The 23,228-nt window shown below is 49.1% G+C and overlaps 5 protein-coding genes across 5 annotated transcripts; 3 read left to right on the top strand and 2 right to left on the bottom strand.

Moving 5' to 3' along the window:
* Positions 1-1,329: 1,329 nt before the first annotated feature.
* ANOM_000080 (hybrid sensor histidine kinase/response regulator) lies at positions 1,330-5,028 on the bottom strand (the record flags this gene model as incomplete). The annotated part of the gene is made up of 6 exons (XM_015545338.1): positions 1,330-1,541; positions 1,594-1,708; positions 1,771-2,035; positions 2,086-3,138; positions 3,194-3,916; positions 3,968-5,028. 6 exons carry the CDS (start codon positions 5,026-5,028, stop codon positions 1,330-1,332), a joined length of 3,429 nt encoding a protein of 1,142 aa, XP_015412402.1.
* A 3,804-nt stretch (positions 5,029-8,832) lies between these two features.
* On the top strand, positions 8,833-13,614 carry ANOM_000079 (putative ABC multidrug transporter; the record flags this gene model as incomplete). The annotated part of the gene is made up of 14 exons (XM_015545337.1): positions 8,833-9,027; positions 9,082-9,126; positions 9,177-9,587; positions 9,646-10,190; positions 10,250-10,755; positions 10,806-11,427; positions 11,480-11,754; positions 11,810-11,985; positions 12,036-12,129; positions 12,183-12,490; positions 12,545-12,751; positions 12,812-12,971; positions 13,022-13,461; positions 13,516-13,614. 14 exons carry the CDS (start codon positions 8,833-8,835, stop codon positions 13,612-13,614), a joined length of 4,083 nt encoding a protein of 1,360 aa, XP_015412467.1.
* A 2,683-nt stretch (positions 13,615-16,297) lies between these two features.
* Positions 16,298-17,923, top strand: ANOM_000078 (putative MFS transporter; the record flags this gene model as incomplete). The annotated part of the gene is made up of 2 exons (XM_015545336.1): positions 16,298-16,535; positions 16,632-17,923. 2 exons carry the CDS (start codon positions 16,298-16,300, stop codon positions 17,921-17,923), a joined length of 1,530 nt encoding a protein of 509 aa, XP_015412466.1.
* Positions 17,924-19,927: 2,004 nt separating this feature from the next.
* Positions 19,928-21,682, top strand: ANOM_000077 (putative MFS quinate transporter; the record flags this gene model as incomplete). The annotated part of the gene is made up of 4 exons (XM_015545335.1): positions 19,928-20,202; positions 20,267-20,456; positions 20,507-20,635; positions 20,690-21,682. 4 exons carry the CDS (start codon positions 19,928-19,930, stop codon positions 21,680-21,682), a joined length of 1,587 nt encoding a protein of 528 aa, XP_015412469.1.
* Positions 21,683-21,986: 304 nt separating this feature from the next.
* ANOM_000076 (uncharacterized protein) lies at positions 21,987-22,595 on the bottom strand (the record flags this gene model as incomplete). Its single annotated transcript, XM_015545334.1, has 1 exon — positions 21,987-22,595. One exon carries the CDS (start codon positions 22,593-22,595, stop codon positions 21,987-21,989), a length of 609 nt encoding a protein of 202 aa, XP_015412468.1.
* Positions 22,596-23,228: the final 633 nt, after the last annotated feature.

Here is a 23,228-nt window from a genome sequence, read left to right as displayed (position 1 = left end):
AAGAGTATTCTTCATAGGTGAGGTGCTCCTTGAAAATCCTCTTATATTATAGCCACACTGCTACTTCATCAAGCTGTGTAATAAATTATGATCCCAATCTAGCATCCTGAAGAGTCTCTTCTCCCGTCTTTCTCCACGGTAGACCAAAAGATAGAAAAAGCAAAAATAAATAAACACCAGAAATAAGATGTGTAGATAGCACGTATCCACTGTACAAACCAGTTGACAGGTCCGGTAGTACAGAAAATGGACTCCAAACCTAGAGGCGAGAACTCCATAGAATGTATTAATTAGATAATACAGACACGCACCAAGGAACTGAAGATGAAAGGTTGGCTTACAGAAAGGGATGCCTATAGTACCCTACCTTTTGCATCAGTTGTTCGGGCCAGCCCATATAAGAGGAGGGTTGTATAGCGATTTTCTGCTGCGATGATATCGGCAGAGACTGGGCCTCGGCCGCCAGTTTGGTAGGAGCCATTTCTTCGTTCACAAATAAAATGGGATACACACTATTCAAAGTATGGAGGGTATAAGTTAAGAAATATTCTATCAGTCAGTTTGGCCACTGGCCCACTATAAACTTGGGTGTTGGGTGATGGTAGTAGTGCCGGCTCACTATTGTAATCCGCCGGCTATTCATTGCCGAACATGTCTTACTTTCATTTGAACCGTCTCTACTAGTAGTAACTAGTAAGCACTAAGCTGCCCCACCCGCTCTTTCGGGTGTGCCCGTTGGCCTGCTCTAGATATCTACAACTTTGCTGAAACTAGTCTTCAATTAGAGGGTCAAAGTCTCCCTATAGCTTTGCTGCAACGATGCTTCCACAAGAGAAAAATGTTCCTGTGAATAGGACCTTCACATGTTGCTCACAATGCTGTTAAAGAGTGGCGCTAAATAGCGACTAACGGCCTATGTACTTGAAATACCCGTAGGGGTGTTTCCGGTTATATGAAAGTGTAAATTGGGCAGTTGTAAGACTATGTTCATTGCAGCTGTAATTGATTACTGAGTTATGAAGTGCAATTGCCGACCAAGTTTCAAGCACAATAACGTCAATTACATGTCACGGCTTCAGGGCAATTGATCGTTGGCTAGAGTACAATTCCACTCATGTCGATTGCACATACGTACACGTCTTCACGCCAACCCGGATCACAACAGTCCAGCAGACCTCGTAATGGGCTGATCAAGAATGAAAGCAAAAGGGAGACACTCATGTGATTTTATCGGCCCTAGTAGACCACTTAAGAAGTACTAAAACAGGTATTCGCTTGCGTACACGCCATACTCCAATCCCCCCGGCCCTCTAACAAGAACGCCAACACTCATTCAACATTCATAATTCGTTTCAAGTCGTGAAGAGATAGTGGCTTGACCAGATAGTCGTCAATGCCAGCCGCAAAGGCTTGCTGTTGCATCGAGCTCGATGCCACCCCAGTAACTGCCATGATAGTGCTTCGAGGTAGAGAGTTTTGTTCTTCATACTCGCGGATCTTGCTCGAAGATACTATTCCGTCCATGATGGGCATGGAGATATCTGTCGCTGTTAGTTTAGCCCTCCTTATGTTTGAGAGTAGGGGAGTTCGTACCCATGAGGACATAGTCGAATCGTCCCGCACAAGCTTTGTACTTCTCCAGTGCGGCGAGTCCGTTGGTTGCGGTTTCGTAGCTACAACCTATCTTGCGCATAAAAGTAGCCATAATCTATATCTAGTTAGATATTATCATCCCAAAGGAGGTAAAGTTTGACTTGCCTTCAGATTCACGTCATTGTCATCCACAATGAGAACGTGTATGTTCTTCTGATTTAGGGCCTGAGGAGTGGGAAACGGCGAAAGCTCGGCGACATTTTCCCTGACCATGGGAGGCGACTCCGACCCCTTCGCAGCAGCGAATGCTTCGGATAAGGAGCGCCCACGGCCAGGGAATCCCGAGAACGGACCTGCAATGGGGCTCTCGGACAAGGGGCTTGCTTCGCGATGCGCGTCGATGTACCGTTGCAACGCATCAGTAAGTTTGCGAGGACCAAGTCTACCAATTATTAGTGAAGCAGTGAACAGGATGTGGCAATCAGTACTTACGGCTGGGAGAGATAGATAATATCCGCGTTTTTAATGGCAAAGTTTCCTGGGAGAGACACCCCATGTTCACCGAGCACGATTATCGTGTTGAACTGGGTATCGATAGGACCAGCTTCAGCGATCTTCTTGAGGCTAGACTCCTCGACGACCCCAATGTCACCAGAGCCCTTTTCAAGCGAGTCGGCAAAAGATACCATCCATCCGGGCTGGCTGAGAAGCACATTACTGAGTGCTCCGCGAATTGACAACTTCCGCTTCGCTTCGGTCGAGATAACTCCTTTCCGGACTCCCTTAAGGTCGGTATATGGATTTAGACCAACCAGGCAGACCCGAGTCATGATCCGCGATCCTGGACCCTCTCCACGTTTAAGTGGAGCCGAGGGTGAACATGTTTGAACGGCATATTCAATGGGAACGTGCACATCAACCTTTGTGCCGACGCCTACTTGGCTGTGTACCTCAATGTAGCCGCCTAGGTTGGTCACTAGTTGCTGGACAATGCTCAAACCTAGTCCGCATCCCTCAGTCAACACGTCTTCCTGTGCGAAAGGCAGGTAAAGCTTGTGTTCAAGGAATTCTGATGATATTCCGCATCCTGTATCGTTGATCGTCAGGTGGGCAAAAGTAGTCTTCTGGTCGCCAACTCCCTCCACCTCTTTGGACAAGGTGACTTCAATGAGACCTGAGCGGGTGAACTTGAACGAATTCCCCAGGAGGTTCATTACGATTCTCCTCCACCCACCTGAGACCGAATGGATTGACCACGATTTTTGTTCTTCAATGCGAACGACGACAGACAGATCATCAGGGTTATTCAATTGTTTGACTTCGGTACCAATGGATCTGCCACCGACACCGGCACCACTGGGGAGATACCGACCCGCTATTTTGGCAGCGTTGATCAGAGACCGATGGCCAGCATACAAGGTCTCAGAGACGTCTTCTATCAGCGTCCCAAGGTCAAAGTCGGTAGTCAGGTTATCATAGGCCGATCCAACAGATTCCCCTGCCTTACTTAGGTGCGTTAAGTTGTTGATTTTTGTAAAGTCCAGCCTGTTCATCAAGGGTTAGCTATAGCCTTTGCCTTGAGGATATATTCCAGTCTTACAGGTAGTTCATCGTGTCTAACAATGTCAGACCGCAGGTTTCGACCATTGTCAGCATATCTCGTTGGGCAGGCTCTAGACGTGTTGTTTGCAGCAGCTCGGCGCTAGCAAGCATGCCATGCAAGGGCGACCGCAGCTCATGGCTAACCGATGAAAGCAGATCCGACTTCGACTTTTCCGTGGCACGCCATCCAAGCTGCGAGTATTTGGCAACGATGGAGTCTCCAAATGCTCTCAAGAAACATAGATCATCCGGTCCCAATGCTCGTTGCTTGTCATTCACCCACATAATCGCACCTGCAAGCCATCGAGACTTGTCCCAGTTCCACAATGGAAGGAATATCAGGGACCTGCTTTCGGGGAAGTCAAACCCTAATCGAACTGTAATACCTTGGTGGATGGAACGGCCGCCGTCACTACCTTGTCGGCTATGGCCACGGCTACTCGAGGACTGTACTGAAAAACGTCGTGTTGGGCCTTGGGGGTAGAACACTTCGCCATGTGGGAATGCCGTGAACATTTCATGAAGCAAGCCTTCTGTCAAGCCAAAACGAATTGAGTCGCTATAGCTGCCCGGCAATTGTTCAGATAACGCGTGGCCTAAAACGTCACACTGTTTCTCGGACCATATACCTTGGGATGAAAGCGCAGGAGACTGAGGAGGTGCAGATGTATCGCTATCTTTGCTAAGGCCATCCCAGTCACTGACACTGGCAGATGAATAGCTAGAGAGGTTAGCGTTACCAGTTTTGCCATAAAAGAGACATGACTCCTACCTCCGAGAGTTACTGCGTGACGCATCCAAAAATAACACACCATCCAGCTTCATAGACTCTTGGAGCAATACACTAGCATAAGAAAGCAGGGCGGAGGTTCCAGATGATGTAGCACCTTCTGATACCGTTACCAAATTACTAGACTCGTCTGAGCATCTCCTGATATGCTGTTGGTGTTCCTCAGCAGATGAGTGCACCTTAATTGGAACATCACTGCGCTTGAAGAACGATGGTGAATGCGCCCTGTCTTGGGGTTTTGGTCTTTCCGATCCGAATCTATCATGCATGGTGTCCGTTGACAACGAGATACGATTGATATCGGGAAGTTCCGATGACTGAGGTCCGACCAGACCCGAAGCAACCCTGCTGCTGTGGAAATTTCGCTCCGTATAGCCGCTAGATTGGCCTTTAGAAAACTCCCTGAGCGCATCGAGAAGGCGCTCGGACTTTTGGCATTTATGTAGTGTCCAGATATTTTCGAGGTGGCTGACGATGGAACCTGCTACTTCTTTCAAAGTACTAACCTCGCCATCGGCAAATAACGAGCGGGGACCGCCGTCAGCAACACAGTATGTTCCAAAGATATCGCCTGAAGAGCTACGCAGGGGAATCTCCGCGTAGAAGCGTATATTGGGGCATCGAGTGACAAATGGGTGCCCGCCAATAGCATGGTCTGAACGAATGTCCAGGACAATGCGACAAGAGCCATTCAGTGGTTCTTTGAAACCATTGGCAGGATAGCTTCTATCTGCCTGTAATCCCAAGGTCTTTAAGCCGAGCAAGGAACTCCTCTTGCTTCCATCATCCCCAGCAGTATGAGAGATTATTGCCTCCGCGATCACATACGGTTCGTTGTTGTCCAGCAGAGTGACGAAGGCGTGGCGACAACCTACTCGATGAGCTCCTAGTTCGGCAAGGCCCGTCAAGATTGTATCCTCAAGAGCATTCTGGTCCGACGATGGCTTTCGCAAATATGTGGGTGAAGGCGCCGGTTGGTCTTGTGAGCCCTCCGTACCAATCGAGCTTTTGGGGCGGTAAAGTCTACTCAGTATGGAATGCATACCGTGATGTTCGACGATGAGAAGAACGGAGGATCAGGGAGGGGTCGCGCGGCAGCGAATCCTACCTTGATAGCTCCGAGAGCATTCGTTGCCCGGCAGGTACCGGATGTGCGTGATAGGACGCTGTCGAGTCCAGCAATGCCATCAGAGAGCTTGTCGCATAGCTAGTACTCGGGCAACCTCGAGGGGTGATCAAGGGAGGGGATTCTGGGCCGCCCGCAGATCAAGATTCGATGTTATATATTGCGTTGTAGTCGTGATTTTTTCCACGTTGGGTAGGGTAAGAAAGTTAGGTCCAGAGGCTGGCCAGAGATACCAAAACTGCACAGCCTTCCGGGTAGCCGACTGCCCTGAGAGTGGTCTAGGCCGTTGGTCACTGAAAAAGAGCCCCATTCGTGCCGTCTACGGTTGAAGAAGTGCCACCCCGGATAAGGGATCATAGATAGCTCTAGATCCTTGGTCCGGGTGACGCTTTATGGACTAGTCTATGGCTCAGCCATGGTCGCCACTCGCCGATTCGCTGCAAAACTTACGGCCGATCAGCCCTAGGTCGCAGCCTTCTCGGCCGCGAGTCCCGAGTGCTTGCCTGCCGAGGCATATATGAGGTGTGGCATGCTATACCAGGCGATACTGGAAAGGTAACAAAGGTTTTTCTCATTTTTCGCATCGGATGATCTTGCATTAGTTAATTTTTCCGACGATACTCCGTAGCAAGATCTATGCCCCACCAAGGAACCGAGAGATAGGAACAGTCGATCCCTAGCAGAGTTACATTCTCGATCCCTTTCTCAGGGCTTGCCATTACCTCCTTCCGCATTTGGACATGACTTTGCGGCCTGAGGCGTCTACGAGTCACGGGATGTTGCATTCAGCGTCTCGTGATTATCTAAACCACAGTTCTTCCGAGCTCTTATTGGCCGGCGCTTATGTTCGGTGGTGAAGACCGAAAAAAAAGAAGAATTGAAGACGTGATATCATGCAATAGTTTTTTACAAATAATCTAAAACAAGGAAATATATTTGTCAAGTATGTACAGTCTAACCCTCTCTACGGTTTAGCCCGTGTTTCTTTCCAATTTTTAGAGTTCTTTGGGAATTTGTATCCAGTGAAATATATACATCTCCTCTACATTTTCATTACTTCAACTAGAGCCCGCTTTCTATAACAAACAAGACTCCAGGAGATAGTTGTAGTCACTATATGTTGTAAAACAACATAATTGCCTCGTTTTTCTGAGACCAGATATAGATTAACCATCTTTTTGACAAAAGCCCCTGCTGGCCTATTTCTCAGTATAGAAACATTAGAACATACCGAGGCATTTGTGCGAGCTTTGCCACTGAAAGATCATACAATTATAATACATTAATTAATGCAACATCACTACATTAGGATATACGGACCGGCTAGATGGTATATCTCCCTGTTATAGGTCCAATTGCTGTTTGCACCTAATTAATTGAAGAACTTTACTACGGACGAATACAAGGCTGTTATTATTACTTGCCATATCAATCCAGAAATCATGTCTCTTCTCTGTGCTAGTACCTGTCGCTGTATCATTTTGTCAAATATTCTGGTTTAGGAATAGTACCTTATCCCTCTCATAGAACGGAAGGGTTATATTCCTACCATTTATCTTTGAGAGCTTGTCCATATATATAAGCGCAGCGGAGTTCTTTATGCGCTGTGTCTACCAATGTGCTGAGACAAGCAAGTGAGATTTGCATGTTACGCCTCAGGATATATCAATGGTGCTGCAGCCGTGAAACCTAACTTCCGTAAAATTGCGCCATGGCCTTTGCTGTACTTTTATACCGTTTCTCTTGGCCATCCTCAGCAACAAGTATGTCCGTACGTTGATTGGTATCATGTCTCTCTAGCGTCAGAGGTTATGGAGTTAGAAAGCGTCAAGGACACAAATAATGAGGACTACAATGCAGTAGCCACAAAACCATAGCACATAATAATAATTGCATACGTCCACTCATGGCATTTCATCAATACAACCTGGACAAAGGTCATACCACAATGGCTGCGATTCAATATGCTTAATCTGAACCGCTTATCAATCGCAAGGCATGACATCCGTCACTCCGAACTGTTAGATAGGTAGTTTTACGTGCTTCTTTCAGTAGTGCAAACAGACCTTTTTTGCGCCAATCATATAAGGGAATTTGATGCCTTTGTCAATATACCTTCGGATTCCTAATCTCATGGTTCCTCTAGAGTACGTCGAAATAGACTTTATCACTTCACCTCGACGACTAATAATGATGTTAACTTCGGTTGACATGAGAAACCTTCCGTGGATACATGTCAGATAGTCTATGATGTGCACAATTGCGTCTAGACAATGAAAGTGGAGATTGACGCGAGTCAGTCACCGAATGCCAAGCTACAGCAGATGTCAGCAAAGTTCCAGTAGAGGTACTAGTACATTCTGCTGCACGCTTACAGTACAGCTAAATTGGAAAGATAATTCTGACTAGAAATTTATATCCAGTGCGCTGGACGAAATTTGACACAAAGAGCATATGACGGCCATACAAACCCTGGGCCGTGGAAGCGGGCCCTAATCGTCCAAACTACGTTATACGAGATTATATGGATCTTTCCATTCTAAGTAAGAGCGGTGCTCTAGGGATTTATGACGTGCTGTGTCATGTGTTTGTTGTATAAGCCATTTTACGTCTATTGGATACCTAAATGACGCAACTTGGATCGGTTATTCTGCGAAGATCTTAGCTCGCATGCACTCTATGGTATAGGAGTCCATAGCATGCCCGGTAACTTCTTGATGCTCGATATTATCTCCAAAACACAGTCTATCACTGGACGTGTCCTATTTGTCTTCCAAGAAAAGAGTGGGGCCAGATCATGTTCACTCGTCTCATAAATACTATGTTCGGCCAACATGGTGAAGGATAATGTTGACCCTAACATAGACAGCTACTCGTAAGCTGACAATACATTAATCTCAATAGATAGCTTGTGTATATCCGAGAGCACGGCCCAAACAGTTCCCCACCTCGAGTCGACGGAGTAAGCAACTACTTCTAGAATCAAGCTGCAAGTCCCACAGTCCCCTTAATCCGTTTTGCGCCTGAACATGGCCAATAATGCAGTTTCAGGTAGTCATCAGTCTCGAGATGAGGCCCATTTCCGATGAGTCAGAGCAATCGCCCGAACTATTAATTCCAGACCTGCTTGGATAATGAGCCAAGAGGACTATCATCATATGTCTGAAACATATCCCTCATAAAGATCGGGTTCTCTATCTAGCATAATGCACATGCAGCGATAAACAGCCCATAAGTCACGGTCATACAGTAAATACAACTACTTGGTACGGAGTATGGTGGCGTGGAATAGAGCTCCTACAGCTCATCGCAGCTGCGATATGGGCAATAGCGAAATTTTTCAGATCGCATCTTATCTTGTTATCTATATCCGATTTTTCTCCAAACTTGTGGGTCTGAAGTGCACGGTAAGCTACGAGATTGGTCCGGATGACGGAAATGCGGATGTGATTTGTTCTATCTTCGGAATTACGGAAATCCGGCGGTGATCTTGTCAGGCACCAGGAACGATACTTATAAGAATAAAATCCCAGGGGTCACCTATGATGGAGTTTGCTATTACAGAGTGCTAGGGTAGTCTTATCAATACGTCACTGTCAGTATTGTATGAGCTGTGCATATCCTAGTGTGAGCGATTGGTATGACATGGGCATCATCACAGATCAACTAAGAGAATACTAAATGGCCAATATAGGGTGCGCCAGGAATAGCTTTTTTCATCATGGATACCCCATCCTCCGGCACCGTTGACCTAGAGCGCGGTGGCGGCGCGGTTCGCAAACGTTTGACTCTTACCTTTCGAAACTTGAATGTCCGAGTCACGGCCCCCGATGCAGCCCTAGGCGAGACCCTATTGTCCTATGCCGACCCACGACAACTCCTAGACGTCTTTCGCAGCAGTCGACAAAACAAACGGGTAGGCATTGAAGCGCTACCCGCCAAGTTTAACTAGTAGCTGACAGTACATCAGACAATTTTGAAGGACATCAATGGACAGGTCAAACCTGGTGAAATGGTAGGGTGAGCGAATGTATGATAGAGACAGGTAGGCTGATACGATGACAGCTGCTAGTGTTGGGTCGGCCTGGCGCCGGATGCACTTCTTTCCTTCGTGTACTTTCAAATGACCGAGATGCGTTCGATGAAGTAAATGGTGAAACTCGATACGGAAGTATGGACCACAAAGAGGCAAGAAAGTTCCGACAGCAGATCATGTTCAACAATGAAGACGACATCCACTTCCCAACATTGACGGTCAACCGAACCATGAAGTTTGCTCTGAAGAACAAGGTCCCTAGAGAGCGTCCCGAGCATCTCCAGGAGAAACAGGAATATATCCAGGGCACGAGGGACGGCATCCTGGAGTCGCTGGGAATCGCGCATACCAAGAAGACGCTAGTGGGAAATGAGTTCATCCGCGGCGTATCTGGTGGAGAGAGAAAGCGTGTATCTTTGGCTGAAGTAATGGCTGGTCAGGTGAGATTCAATTGGGTAAGACCAGAAGAGAACAAGCGACGCTAATATGTTATCCTAGAGTCCCGTCCAGTTCTGGGATAACCCAACTCGTGGTCTTGATTCTAAGAGTGCAGTCGAATTTGCACGTCTTCTACGCCGTGAAGCGGATGAGAACGACAAGACCATGGTGGCCACCATGTACCAGGCAGGAAATGGTATCTACGATGAATTTGACAAGATCCTAGTACTTGCAGAAGGGAGAGTCATTTACTACGGCCCCAGAACTATGGCACGAGCGTACTTTGAAGATATGGGATTCATTGTTCCAAAAGGTGCCAACATTGCCGACTTTCTAACCTCCGTTACTGTGCTTACGGAACGCATTGTCCAACCGGGGTTGGAGGAGAAGGTGCCCAATACTCCCGAGGAGTTCGAGTCTCGCTATTTGGCAAGCTCTATCAATGCCCAGATGCTGGATGCTATTGAGCCACCAGAAAAGCTTACCCACGAGAAAGACGACCTGGAAATGGCAGTAGCGAACGAAAAAAAGAAGAAGCATCTTCCACGTCCTCAGAGCGTGTACACAACGAGCCTTTGGGACCAAATTGGTGCTTGTACAATTCGGTAAGTCTTACCCATGGGATATTTGAACAATATGGATGCATAAAACTAACTTCGACAAGGCAATTCCAAATCATGGCAGGTGATAAACTTTCTCTTATTATCAAAATTGTCTCGGCCATTCTTCAAGCACTAGTCTGCGGCAGTATTTTCTATGATCTCAAGCTGGATAGTTCCTCTATCTTCCTTCGCCCTGGTACACTTTTCTTCCCATGCCTCTACTTCCTTTTAGATGGCTTGTCAGAGACAACCGGTGCATTCATGGGTCGTCCTATTCTCACCCGCCAAAAGCGCTTTGGCTTTTACCGTCCGACAGCGTTCTGCATTGCCAATGCTATCACAGATGTACCTGTCGTGATGGCGCAGGTTTCCTGTTTTTCATTAATCTTGTACTTCATGTCCGCGTTACAGATGGATGCAGGCAGGTTCTTTACCTACTGGATTATGCTTGTCGCTCTTACTCTATGCTTTATGCAGCTCTTCCGGGCGGTTGGTGCGTTATGCAAGAAGTTTGGAGTTGCATCCATGATCTCGGGATTGTTGTCCACAATCTACTTCGTCTACGGCGGTATGTGCCTTCAGTTCTTTAAAAGTTAAGAACGGTACTGACAGCAGCAGGTTATCTTATCCCCTTCGAGAAAATGCACGTCTGGTTCCGCTGGATCTTCTACCTCAACCCCGGTGCATATGCTTATGAGGCACTCATGGCTAACGAGTTCTCTGGGTTGAAACTTGATTGCATCGCACCTGACTATATCCCCTATGGTCCAGGGTACCCCGACTCATCATCCGCCTACCGTGGCTGCTCTGTGTTGGGCAGCGATGAAAATGGACTGATTGATGGGGCCGCATACATTCGCGAACAGTACCACTACTCCTTTGGTCATATCTGGCGCAGCTTCGGTGTCATCATTGGCATGTGGGTGTTTTTCATTGCTCTTACCGCCTTCGGCTTCGAAAAGCTCAACAGTCAGGGCGGGTCATCGGTGCTCCTCTATAAGCGCGGAAGTCAGAAGGGCACGCAAGATGTAGAAAACAGGCAGCAGGCCACGTCTGAGCCAACAGCAAATGTTGGTGCTCTTTCAACTACCGCCAAACAGTCGACGTTCACCTGGAACAATCTCGATTATCATGTCCCATTCCACGGTGAGAAAAAGCAGCTTCTGAATCAAGTGTTTGGTTATGTAAAGCCCGGTAACCTCGTCGCACTTATGGGTTGCTCCGGTGCAGGGAAGACTACGTAGGTGTTCTGGTACATAATCGCCTTTGACAAAAACTAACATATCTTTCAGGTTGCTGGACGTTTTGGCACAGCGGAAAGATAGCGGTGAGATCCATGGATCTATCCTAATTGACGGCCGTCCTCAAGGGATTAGCTTTCAGCGAACCACAGGATATTGTGAGCAGATGGATGTCCACGAAGCAAGTGCGACAGTCCGGGAAGCATTGCAATTTTCTGCTCTTCTCCGTCAGCCTGCATCGGTTCCTCGCGAAGAGAAGCTGGCATATGTGGATCACATCATTGAGCTACTGGAACTGAGCGACATCAGGGATGCTCTGATTGGCAGTACGTGGTCTTCCTCAACGTTATAGAATACGTTGTATCTTACTAACGCAAGTAGTCCCCGGAGCTGGTCTCAGCATTGAGCAGCGGAAGAGAGTCACACTAGGTGTTGAACTAGTCGCAAAGCCGAGTCTACTATTTCTCGACGAGCCTACATCCGGTCTCGATGGTCAGTCTGCATATAATATCGTTCGATTCCTGAGAAAACTAGTAGACGGCGGTCAAGCAGTCTTGGTAGGTCTTCCCACAACGGTTATCTAACCATAGTAGCTAATAAGCCATAGTGCACCATTCACCAACCGTCTGCTGTGTTGTTTGATGCCTTCGATTCGTTGCTCCTCCTGGCGAAGGGTGGTAGAATGACGTACTTCGGCGAGAGTAAGTTCGCCTACTCTTTTATGGTACGGGACGACGGGTCTAATATATTATAGCTGGCAAGGATTCCGTTAAGGTACTGGACTATTTCGCAAGGAACGGTGCTCCCTGCGAGGCCGATGTCAACCCAGCCGAACATATCGTCGAGGTTATTCAGGGAAACACTGAGAAGAGCATTGACTGGGTTGAAGTGTGGAATCAATCTGAGGAGCGCCAGCGAGCCATGGCTGAACTGGAAGCTTTGAATAACGACCTGAAGCAGAACACACAGGAGGAGGAAGACCAATCTGACTTCGCAACTTCTTACTGGTTCCAATTCACAATGGTCTTGCGCCGTCTCATGGTCCAATTATGGCGGTCACCAGTAAGTTATTGCTCTTTGATCATTACGATACAATGAAGGCTGATCATTATTAAGGATTATATCTGGAGCAAGATGATTCTGCATATCTTCGCAGCTCTGTTCAGCGGTTTTACCTTTTGGAAAATGGGTAACGGCACGTTTGACCTCCAACTTCGCCTTTTTGCTATCTTCAACTTTGTTTTCGTCGCCCCAGGATGTATCAACCAGATGCAACCATTCTTCTTGCACAACCGGGATATTTTCGAGACCCGCGAAAAGAAGGTTAGTTACTTCGCGTCAGTAGGCTTAGTTCTATAGATATCGTTTACTAACAAAAGCTAGTCCAAAACATACCACTGGCTCGCTTTTATCGGCGCCCAAACCGTCTCGGAAATTCCGTATCTCATCATATGCGCGACGCTCTACTTCGCATGCTGGTACTTCACTGCAGGCTTCCCTGTCGAGGCTAGCGTCTCTGGTCATGTATATTTACAGATGATCTGTTAGTCCTACCGCTATTATTTATGGGATATTGGAGCTAACTTATTACAGTTTACGAATTTCTCTACACATCGATTGGCCAAGCCATTGCCGCATATGCACCAAACGAATACTTTGCCGCCATCATGAACCCTATCATCATCGGTGCTGGCCTGATTTCTTTCTGTGGTGTCGTTGTCCCATACTCGCAGTTGCAGGCCTTCTGGCGCTACTGGATGTACTACCTGGACCCATTCACGTACCTAGTCGGGGGGCTTCTGGGTGAGGTCCTCTGGGACGTGAAGGTGGAGTGCAAAGCATCCGAGCTTGTAAATTTCAGCGCGCCATCCGGCCAGACGTGCGGCCAGTACATGGCCGACTTTCTTAGCGAGCAAACGGGCTATCTTCTCGACCCGAACTCGACCTCTACCTGCTCGTTCTGTCAGTACTCTACTGGAGCGGACTATGCCAAGACCTTCAACATGAAGGAGAAGTACTATTCTTGGAGAGATGTAAGTCGACTATTTGTTGGGGTTAACCATAGTATTATACTGACTTTGGTGCAGACTGGTATTACTGCACTCTTTTGCATCAGTTCTTATGGACTCGTGTTCTTGATGATGAAGTTGAGGAGTAAGAAGACCAAGAGTGCGAGATCGGACTAGTTTGTTCTGTCCTGCATGCAAGATATTAGCGATAGAGTTGCACATATTCCATTCTGTTATAATATAGTATAGACATATAGCGGTATATACAGATAGACATAGATATTACTAGACTAATACATATTAGATTTAATAAAGACAAGCCAATCAAATGTAGAGCTCAACCCGTAGAACATTGGGTACTTCATTCCATTTGGTTACAACCAGGTGTTTTGAATTAAACAGCCTATAGCTGGGTTGTATGTTTCTTTCATTGTTATTTTGCTATTTCCTTGAATAATTTATTCGGAATGGATTGAGGATACATGTGGTGAAATAGTATGATTCAGTCTTGTGTACATAATCACATATCATAAAGCCGTCAAGCAACTCTTCAAACCTTTTTGGATGGCTATCAAATACTACCTTTCCTTGGGACTCGCTTGCGATCGTGGCACAAGGGTGTCGGTGTGTGAGCTGACTATAAACAATAGGCTAAACAGAGTCTCATACCACAAAGAAGACCTCTTCAGTAGGCTTCCAGAGAACTGAACATGATGCATTCAGAGATAATCCCACCAGCAGGAAGATTCTCAACATGCATTGAAATAGATGTCAAATCAGACCAGTCTTCATGATTTATCACAGCCACTATTCATGAGAATAGGCTACTTGAACCAAGTCCCCAGTCTCTGAAGTAGCGCTCATGGAGACCCACTGCCGACAATAGCACCCCGTTTTATACCAACTAGGAGGTCTCAGCTGTGTGGCACGATATCAAACCGGCGCACTCCCGCCATGACCGTGTACTCTGCAAACGGCTGGGGAAGTGTTTCATGCATCATTCTCCCGATGTTCGCATCAACACCACTACTGATTTGGTTTAGCACCAATATGCCCCCACGAGTCTCAGCGTCTAGGGCAGCTCGGTACCTTACGAGGGTCACTCATCCGAAACCGAATAGTCTTTTCTGCACGGGACTAAGGAGATTCGCCGTTAGGGTTCTATGTGGGTCATGTATGGAGCTACAGCTGCTTGTCCAAATCCAGGTTCTAGTCAAGCAGCTAGCTATCGGTCTTCTTGCATGTATTTAGGCGGGAGCACCCTCCGATTTATAATGCTACTATATTGGCCTAGACCCGAACGGTAGCCCATCCGATGGTAACAAATCTGTGCGAGAGCTGGCTATGAGCTATCCCTATTGTAGTACTGAATTTTACTTGTTAGTTACAGTTCTATATATGCATTTGGGAGAATCCGTTTTATTCCAAGCAGGTATGGGTGGTGGTGGACAGGCTGCTATTGTTCTCTTGCAAGTGAATATATATATTCACTCCATGAAGCCCTAGTAGTCATCTTCTGTCCCCTTTCCCCGGTAAGACCCAATTTTCATTTGCTCACCTCCCAGAATCGTGGCAAATACGATGATATACCACAATCACATGACAGGCGTATCAGGTGATTGGCCTGCCCTATTCTGCAAGGGGGCATGCCTCCAGAAGAGATGCTTTGGCCCAACCGTCATATTTTGCAATCACCATATAAGATGGATCTGCCGAGCGACCCAAGTGTATATGCCGAAACCGTTGGGCCTGTACCAAGACTCTCGCTTATAATAGTACGAAGATTCGTTGGGTCGGTCAGAATGCGGGGAAGTTTTTGGGATCCGGGGAAACCCTCGCCAAGACTATTCTTCACGATCAGCATTTTGATTTTGCCTATCAAAAACCCATTCGCCCCGATAGCAGCAAGCTCTATTCACTAACAACATGTCAAAAGCTGATACTAGTAGTAGGGAATCCCAGCGTGTCTCCTTTGTCTATCGTTACTCAATTTCTACAACCAGGTCCGTCCCCTTGATTTCCTCGCACCCAGCTGACTGGATATAGACGAGATCTAGTCCGTTCCCCGCATAAGTTAATTGGCTTGGACACATGGCATACTTCGACTATCCACGGTTGGCAACGCTCCTGATCCCTCTGCTGGCGAATCTCGTGTCTCACGGCAGCTTTGCCTTCAGCGGAGCGCTTCTTGGCAACTTGGCTCGCGAGGAGCTTTGACGATAGCCTACCTGCGATAGGCCCAATCTTCCGAAATCAGCATCAAACAGGACTATCCCGCTAACGGCCAAGAGCGCCACGAAACTTTGGAAGCGGACACAAGGGGATTGTTGGCCTGATTTGGCTCTCTTCCCAACATGCCGCGGTTCGCCTACGCGGCTTAACGAGTGAATGCAATTGCCATGCAGCTCGGCAATTCCATGAATGACATAGCTTTGCAATCTTCTTCCGATAGAGAGCTACTGGTCCTTCCGATTTAACTACCGTGAATGTGAGCCAAGTCTTCGAAGCCGACCAGTGAACGTGCTGGGTTTCTGGGCCATGTGGTTGGTGGCCTGAAGATCGAGGCTCCAAGGTGTCCAATGCCCAGACCCTGACAGCGAAAATCTGCTCAACCCCAGATTCTGCACCCTTAAGAGTCATCCGAACCTCATTCCCGCTCTGACTTTCGGCAAATCCGATCCATCTCTTGCATCCGACCGTGGTCGGAAGATTTGCTTTGCACTTTGTGTATAAATCCACCCCGCATCCCCCCTGCATGTCTACCTAGCCTTGGAACAGAGGACGATGCATGGGTAGCAAGATCGGCAACTATCCATCTAGTTCCTAGGTCTCGAGTACGGTGTGATAGGATTAAACTAACATGGCGACTGAGAAGGCTGCCTTAGAAGGTGTGGCAGATGAGAAGGGCGGGGATATCAAGGCTAGCAATGTCATCGATGCGGCCGGAGAGGGCCAGGCTGCGACTGATCAGTATGGTCGCGTACTGATTGAGTTTGATCGTGCTGCGGAACGTCGCCTACGACTAAAGATCGATCTGTGCATTGTCCCGACCGTGGCATTGCTCTATCTATTTTGTTTCATTGACCGCGCCAACATCGGTAGGTCACCTCCATTACGGACGAACATGCGACGCAAAGCTACCTCAGATTACATGCTACTAGTGTAACCGGGCACTAACCAGAACTACAATATAGGTAACGCTAAACTCGCCGGGCTCGAGAAAGATCTGGGCCTCACGGGGAACGATTACAATGTCGTCTTGTCTATATTCTATATTTCATACATCATCTTCGAGATTCCGTGCAATATCGCGTGCAAATGGATGGGGCCAGGCTGGTTCCTTCCAGCTACTACCGTGCTATTTGGTGTTTGTTCCCTTGGAACGGCTTTCGTGCAGAATATCCACGCGGCGTCCGGAGTCCGCTTCCTCCTTGGCATCTTCGAAGCAGGCATGTTGCCTGGAATTGCCTACTATCTTTCGCGCTGGTATCGGCGCAGTGAGCTTGCATTCCGCCTCTCACTCTACATCGTCATGGCGCCGCTTGCCGGTGCTTTTGGTGGCCTCTTAGCGTCGGCAATCTTAACCCTCGACCATTTCGGCAGCCTGCGCACCTGGCGCATGATCTTCGCGATCGAGGGCATCATCACGATCGGCCTCGGCCTCATAGCCTTTGTGACTCTAACGGACCGACCAGAGACTGCGCGCTGGTTGACACAGGAGGAGAAGGACCTTGCCATTGCACGATTGAAGGCGGAGCGTGTCTCGACCACGGAGGTGCTCGACAAGATGGATCGCACCAAAACGATGCTCGGCATCTTTAGCCCAGTCACAATGGCGACGTCGTTTATCTTTTTGCTCAATAACATCACCGTCCAGGGATTGGCGTTCTTCGCCCCGACCATTGTCCGGACCATTTACCCGAACGACAGTGTTGTTTCACAGCAGTTGCACACGGTTCCCCCCTACGTGGTGGGCGCATTCTTCACTGTCCTGTTCCCCTTCCTCAGCTGGCGCTGGGACAACCGCATGGTGTTTTTCGTAGTCGCACCACCCCTCATGGTCATCGGATATATCATGTTCTTGGCCAGCACCGAGGCCATGGTGCGCTATGGTGCTACCTTCCTGATCGCATCCGGCGCGTTCGCATTTGGCGCCCTCTGCAATGCTCACGTTTCGAACAATGTAGTCTCGGATACGGCGCGATCGTCGGCGATTGGAACGACCGTCATGTTCGGCAACTTGGGCGGCTTGATTTCGACCTGGTCATTTTTACCATTCGATGCGCCAAATTATCATATTGGAAATGGCCTCAACCTGGCCACATCATCGTTAATCATCATCCTCGGGGCCTGTCTTTGGATGTGGATGAAATGGGATAACAACAGGCGAGAGAAGGTGGACATTGACCAAGCTCTGCGGGGCATGTCTCAGAGACAGATCCAGGATCTAGACTGGCGCAACCCAGCCTTCCGGTGGCGGACATAGAGTGGCGGACAGGGGGATTTTATTTTGGCCGTTTCCTTTGCGTCTCATATGGGAGTCAGATTCCATTTATGTAACGATGCATGCATAGACCCTGTCATGGCCTGCATGATGTCCGGAAAGGGATGCATGGCATCTGTTTATTGATTAGTCTGTATATTTTAATTCTACAATCGTGGCCAGTTTGAACTTGTGGCCTTGTTGCCGTCAATCGGAGCTTGATCTGAAATAAACACGGGAAGCGATTACGCAGAAACTTCCCGAGCAGACGTAAGATCCTCCAATGAAACGCCGGACAGTCCAGATGATCCTTGTGGGCAGGTCCGAATAGCCATGGGTGCTAATGTGTGTTTACTACTCCTGGTAGTTGGACATCGCGACGCGACAGGTCACGGTCTCGCCGAAGCCCTACTCGGAGACAAACCGATGCAGCACCTCCCAACAAATGACAAAGTTTTCGCGCTCATTGACCGTTTGACCTCCTGTCAATTGCCTATCAGTGCCACGGCTTCCCCATCGCGTCTTCGGATCTCATCCGTCCGTCGGCGTTTGCGTTCCTGTGGATTCTCCAGTGTCTTCTTGGCCTAATTACCCGTTGGCTATTATGCCGTAATCGGCCATGTCGGTCAGAGTCCGGCCCAGATGGCTAGCGCTGAGACGACTGCGAAACGACTGGATAGGCCGAGGAAGGCTGGGCAGGACTATGAATCCTTCGCGGGGAGGTACCTGGAAGCGAACACCCATTTTTAATGAGTATAGACCGGGCTAGCCCACACAGTCGGGAGACCCTCGCGTCCGTTGTTTTTTCAATAAGGTGGGGATGCATTACAAATTTTTTCCCATTTATTTGTCGGATACGTTACATTTCTCGTGATTAGCTTCTAGGTTAGGGTTCCTTAGCTCCACTTTCCCCAGAAAGAGCCAAAGAAATGTTGACCACCACATGTGGATCGACAGAGAGTCTGTGCTGGAGAGCCACTCAAGCCGCTCGCTTTAATGCCCCGGTCACCAGTCAGGAAAGGTCAAACATGCTCCTCCAGATCTCCACCTGCTACGCTACATCCCGCATTCCTCGTGACGTCCGGCAGACTCGTGGTGGCCTCCATTTCCCCAGGTCTGCCAAGCGGTCCGGCCGGAGAATTTTCTCGCGTTTTGGCCCCGGGTGACGCCAAATGCCTTTCGGACGTTGACCGAATCGTCCCATATCCAGCATTTACCGACAATTGCCCTGCTGGATTAGACTAGATGTGATCCAGATCCGATACCCGGGGAAAGATCCAATTTTTTTTCGGCCGTGGAACAACTGGGCCCATGTGATTAGTTGTTCATGGCAGGGATATGTACTGCAAGTAGGAGACTGCAGCGGATAGTACGAGGATGATGCATCAGACGGGAGTTCCTGTTCAAATTCAGACTTTTTTCTACGCTTTCTTTGCTTCGATCTTAGTTTCAACCTTTTTTTTTTTCGTGTGTTTTGTGGCTGAAGCAGGAGGACTTGATACGCAACAAGAACGACGCCGAGCAGGAGTTAAGAGCTAATAAGCTCTACGCGAGACTTCGGAACCTGACCGATGGACGACACACCCAAGGCTCGTGCCCTCCATGCACCCCGGCCTTAAGCACCCTTGGCGATATCCAGCTCTTGGCCAATGCAGACCCACCGGGCAGAGTTTCCTGTTGGGGTGAAAGCATCAAACTTGTTTGCTTTAGCTTTAGGGTTGAGAGTCTATGAGGTTGGCTTTTGGGTAAATGGTCGGTTATTCCGATGAATCTCCCCACGCTTTGTATCATTCCCCCCGCATTGTTCGATGTCACCACCATGTGAGAAGGACTCTCTAATGCGTGGGATCGTCTGGGGGATATAAGAAACTGGTCACCCGGCCTCCCTGTCCGTGTCACCATTGCACTGTGACCCCTCTTCTCTTTATCACTTGTGTGCTCGGTCTCCTTCCTTGACTCTCAGGCCAGATCGGTACCGAAGTCCACGCAAGTCTTTCTTTTACCACAATGGCGGGCGCAAAGAAACCCGTCAATATTTTTCAGCTCAAAAACCTGGGCGATCCCAAACAGGTCTACAACTGGAGACTATGGCTCGCCGTCGTCTCGTTCGGGCTCATGGGCGCTGCTCGAGGTGTCGATGAGGGCTTGATCTCCGGCGCCTTCAACTCCAAGGATTTCCAAAGAACCATCAACTATGATTCGTACAGTAAGGTCGAGCAGACCAACATCAAGGCCAATGTCTCTGCTATGGTCCAGATTGGCTCCGTCGGCGGTGCTCTCTTGTAAGGCTAACCATATCCGTGGCGATGCCCTCCTTACCTCGGTAACTAACTCTTTGTTCCACAGTGCCTTCTTGGTTTGCGATCGCATCGGCCGTCTCTGGGCTACCCGCCAGCTCTGTGTCCTGTGGATCGTCGGTATTGCTATCTTCATGGGAGCGAACGGCAACCTGGGTGCTATCTATGCTGGCCGCTTCGTTGCTGGTTTGGGTGTCGGCCAAACCGTTGTGGTCGGTCCTGTGTATCTTGCGGAAATCGTACGTGAAGCATAGTCCTCCATGAAGATATCATCCACTCACTATCATAGGCCCCCGCATCGGTCCGTGGTCTCTGTACCTGTGTCTTCACTGGCTTTGTCTACCTTGGTATCGTCCTTGCCTACTTCACCAACTATGGCTGCCAGGTGAACCTCGGAGATAACACACACAAGCGTTGGGTTAGTACATTAGATCCTTCACAGCGGTCGCTTGTTTCCCTAACTCTTCAATAGGAAGTGCCCACCAGTCTGCACATCATCTTCGCCGGACTGATCTTCCTCCTTTCCTTCACCCAGTATGAGTCCCCTCGCTACCTGGTCAAGAAAGGGGAGTATGAGGCGGCTCTGAAGAACTTGTCGCGCGTCAGAAATCTCCCAGAGGACCACGAGTACGTTGTCGAGGAGATGACTGCCATCCGGAACTCGCACGAGGCTGAGATGGAAGCTACGATGGGATCCGGTCCTATGGGAGTGATCAAGGAGGCCTTCCTGGTTCCCAGCAACCTGTACCGTCTGTACCTCGCCCTGATGGCCCAGCTCCTGTCCCAGTGGTCCGGTGCCGGTTCGATCACTCTGTATGCGCCCGACCTGTTCGCCTTGCTCGGCATCACCGGGTCGAACGAATCGCTCCTGATCACCGGTATCTTCGGTATCGTCAAGTTGGTTGCCGCCATCATTTGCGCGCTGTTCCTGGTAGATGTCATTGGCCGCAAGCGCTCGCTGCTTATCGGTATCACATTCCAGGCGATCTCCATGATCTACGTGGCCGGCTTCCTCACCAGTGTCCCGGAGATGGGCGTCGTGGACGACTTCGAGCTCCCGGCAGACAAGCTGGGCCCCAGCCGAGGCGCGATCGCGATGATCTACATCTCCGGATTCGGCTGGGCCCTCGGCTGGAACTCCATGCAGTATCTCCTCACCGCGGAGCTGTTCCCCCTGCGCATCCGTGCCCTCGCCACTTCCCTGGCCATGACCCTGCACTTTGTCAACCAGTACGGTAACTCGCGTGCGGTGCCGAACATGCTCCTCGGCACCGACCACGGCGGTATCTCCCCGATGGGGACCTTCTGGTTCTTCGCCGCGGTGACCATCATCGGCTGGTTCTGGGTCCTGTTCACCGTCCCCGAGACGGCCGGCCGCAGCCTGGAGACCATTGACCGGCTGTTCGAGCTGCGTGGTACAAGATCGGTCTGTACGGTGCCCGGGATGCCGAGCAGCGCGACATGATCATGTCGGATAAGGCGCAGATCGCGGAGCAGTCCAGCCATGTCGAGAACGTGGGCGACAGGGACAACGCGACGAGGGTGTAGATGGGCTGTGATGATGATATTCCCCCATTATGTTGTATGTACACTGAGATGAGTTAACATCCGCGAAACGGATATAATACCTCGGGCCAACGAACTTACGAAGCTTATTTACGAAGCTAAGAATACAATAAATTATAAGAACAATACTTCATTCCTCATAACACCCATCATCACACATTACATACATAAGAAGAGAAATTAACCCCCAAAGCCAAAACCATCTACCCCAACTTCCCAGGCAACGGAATAATCACGATCCTCGCCTTCCTCGCCGCATCCTCCCTCACCCTCTGCCCACTCCCCAGCCCAAACCCACCCCGTCTCCGATCCAAAACATCCATCATCTCCATCTCCTCCACCTCCTCAAACGGCAAATCAACCCTAATCAGCATCCCCCTTGGCTGAAAGACCTCCCCATTCCACCGCTCAATCACAGCCCTCAGCTCCTGGCTCCCAAGAATCATGTTCTTCTCCTCCCGACTCCGCTGCGCCCGTCGGGCCACATAATACGCCGGTATGGCGCCCAGGAACCCGACCATGAGCCCGCCGATAGCCATCACGCCGAGGCCCTTCCCGATGGCCGTGGTCCATTGTTTGCGGCTCATCCGTGCGGTGGTCGTAACCTCCGATGTGAACCTTTCCCAGTCGGCGGGTGAGATGTCGTACTGGGCGAGGAGGGGCGGGTATGTGAAGCCTGAGGTCGGATAGGCGGATTTGGAAGGGATTTGCAAACCGCGAGTGAGGAGGGTCTCTGGGGCGAGGTTTCGCGGGGTGATTGTCGATGAGGTTTCGGAGCAGTTGGCGCTTGGGGTGTAGGGTGGTGGGTCCATTTTGCGATAGGGTTGTTAGTTTACTTTATGGCAGTGCAGTATACTGAAGTAATTATTATTATTCTTTGCAACACAACATCCGCCAAGCAGAGTATAGAATTTCAAAATGATTATCCAAGATTGACACTTACACACAAACACCCTCCCACACTTACCAAATTTATACCCACAGCCACACATCAGCGTATCACAACATGACGTGTGAATCATTCCAGGCATCCACGAAACCCACGACATCCATATCTCCCTAAAGCCCCAATACTACCTCGTCACAACCCATCCTGTCCATACCCAATTCGTCCCCCGAAAAAGGCAATCATGAAGCTTGGTTGATCTTGACAGCGCGGCTGAGCCGCCCTGACCCCCCTGTTCCGCTCGTTCTAGAACGGCTATGACCTCATCAGGATCGACTAGGCAGTGATTTTAATGGTGTTGTTTAATGGAGCGTTGCGCGTGAGTCAGGGATCTGCAAGGCTTTTAATTTATATTTATTGGACTGTTGTGGTTTGGGGTTCTAGATTCTGGGAGTAAGGCCGAGGTACGAGGAGGTCATCGGGGTGACTCAGGCTACAATCATTTTGCGTAACGAACTACCTACTAGTACGGTGAGGTGATTGTTTTGAGGGCTTTGTT

Source organism: Aspergillus nomiae, assembly GCF_001204775.2.
Source record: "Aspergillus nomiae NRRL 13137 chromosome Unknown contig00002, whole genome shotgun sequence".
NCBI lineage: Eukaryota > Fungi > Ascomycota > Eurotiomycetes > Eurotiales > Aspergillaceae > Aspergillus > Aspergillus nomiae.
This window is presented reverse-complemented; position numbering and strand designations above follow the sequence as displayed.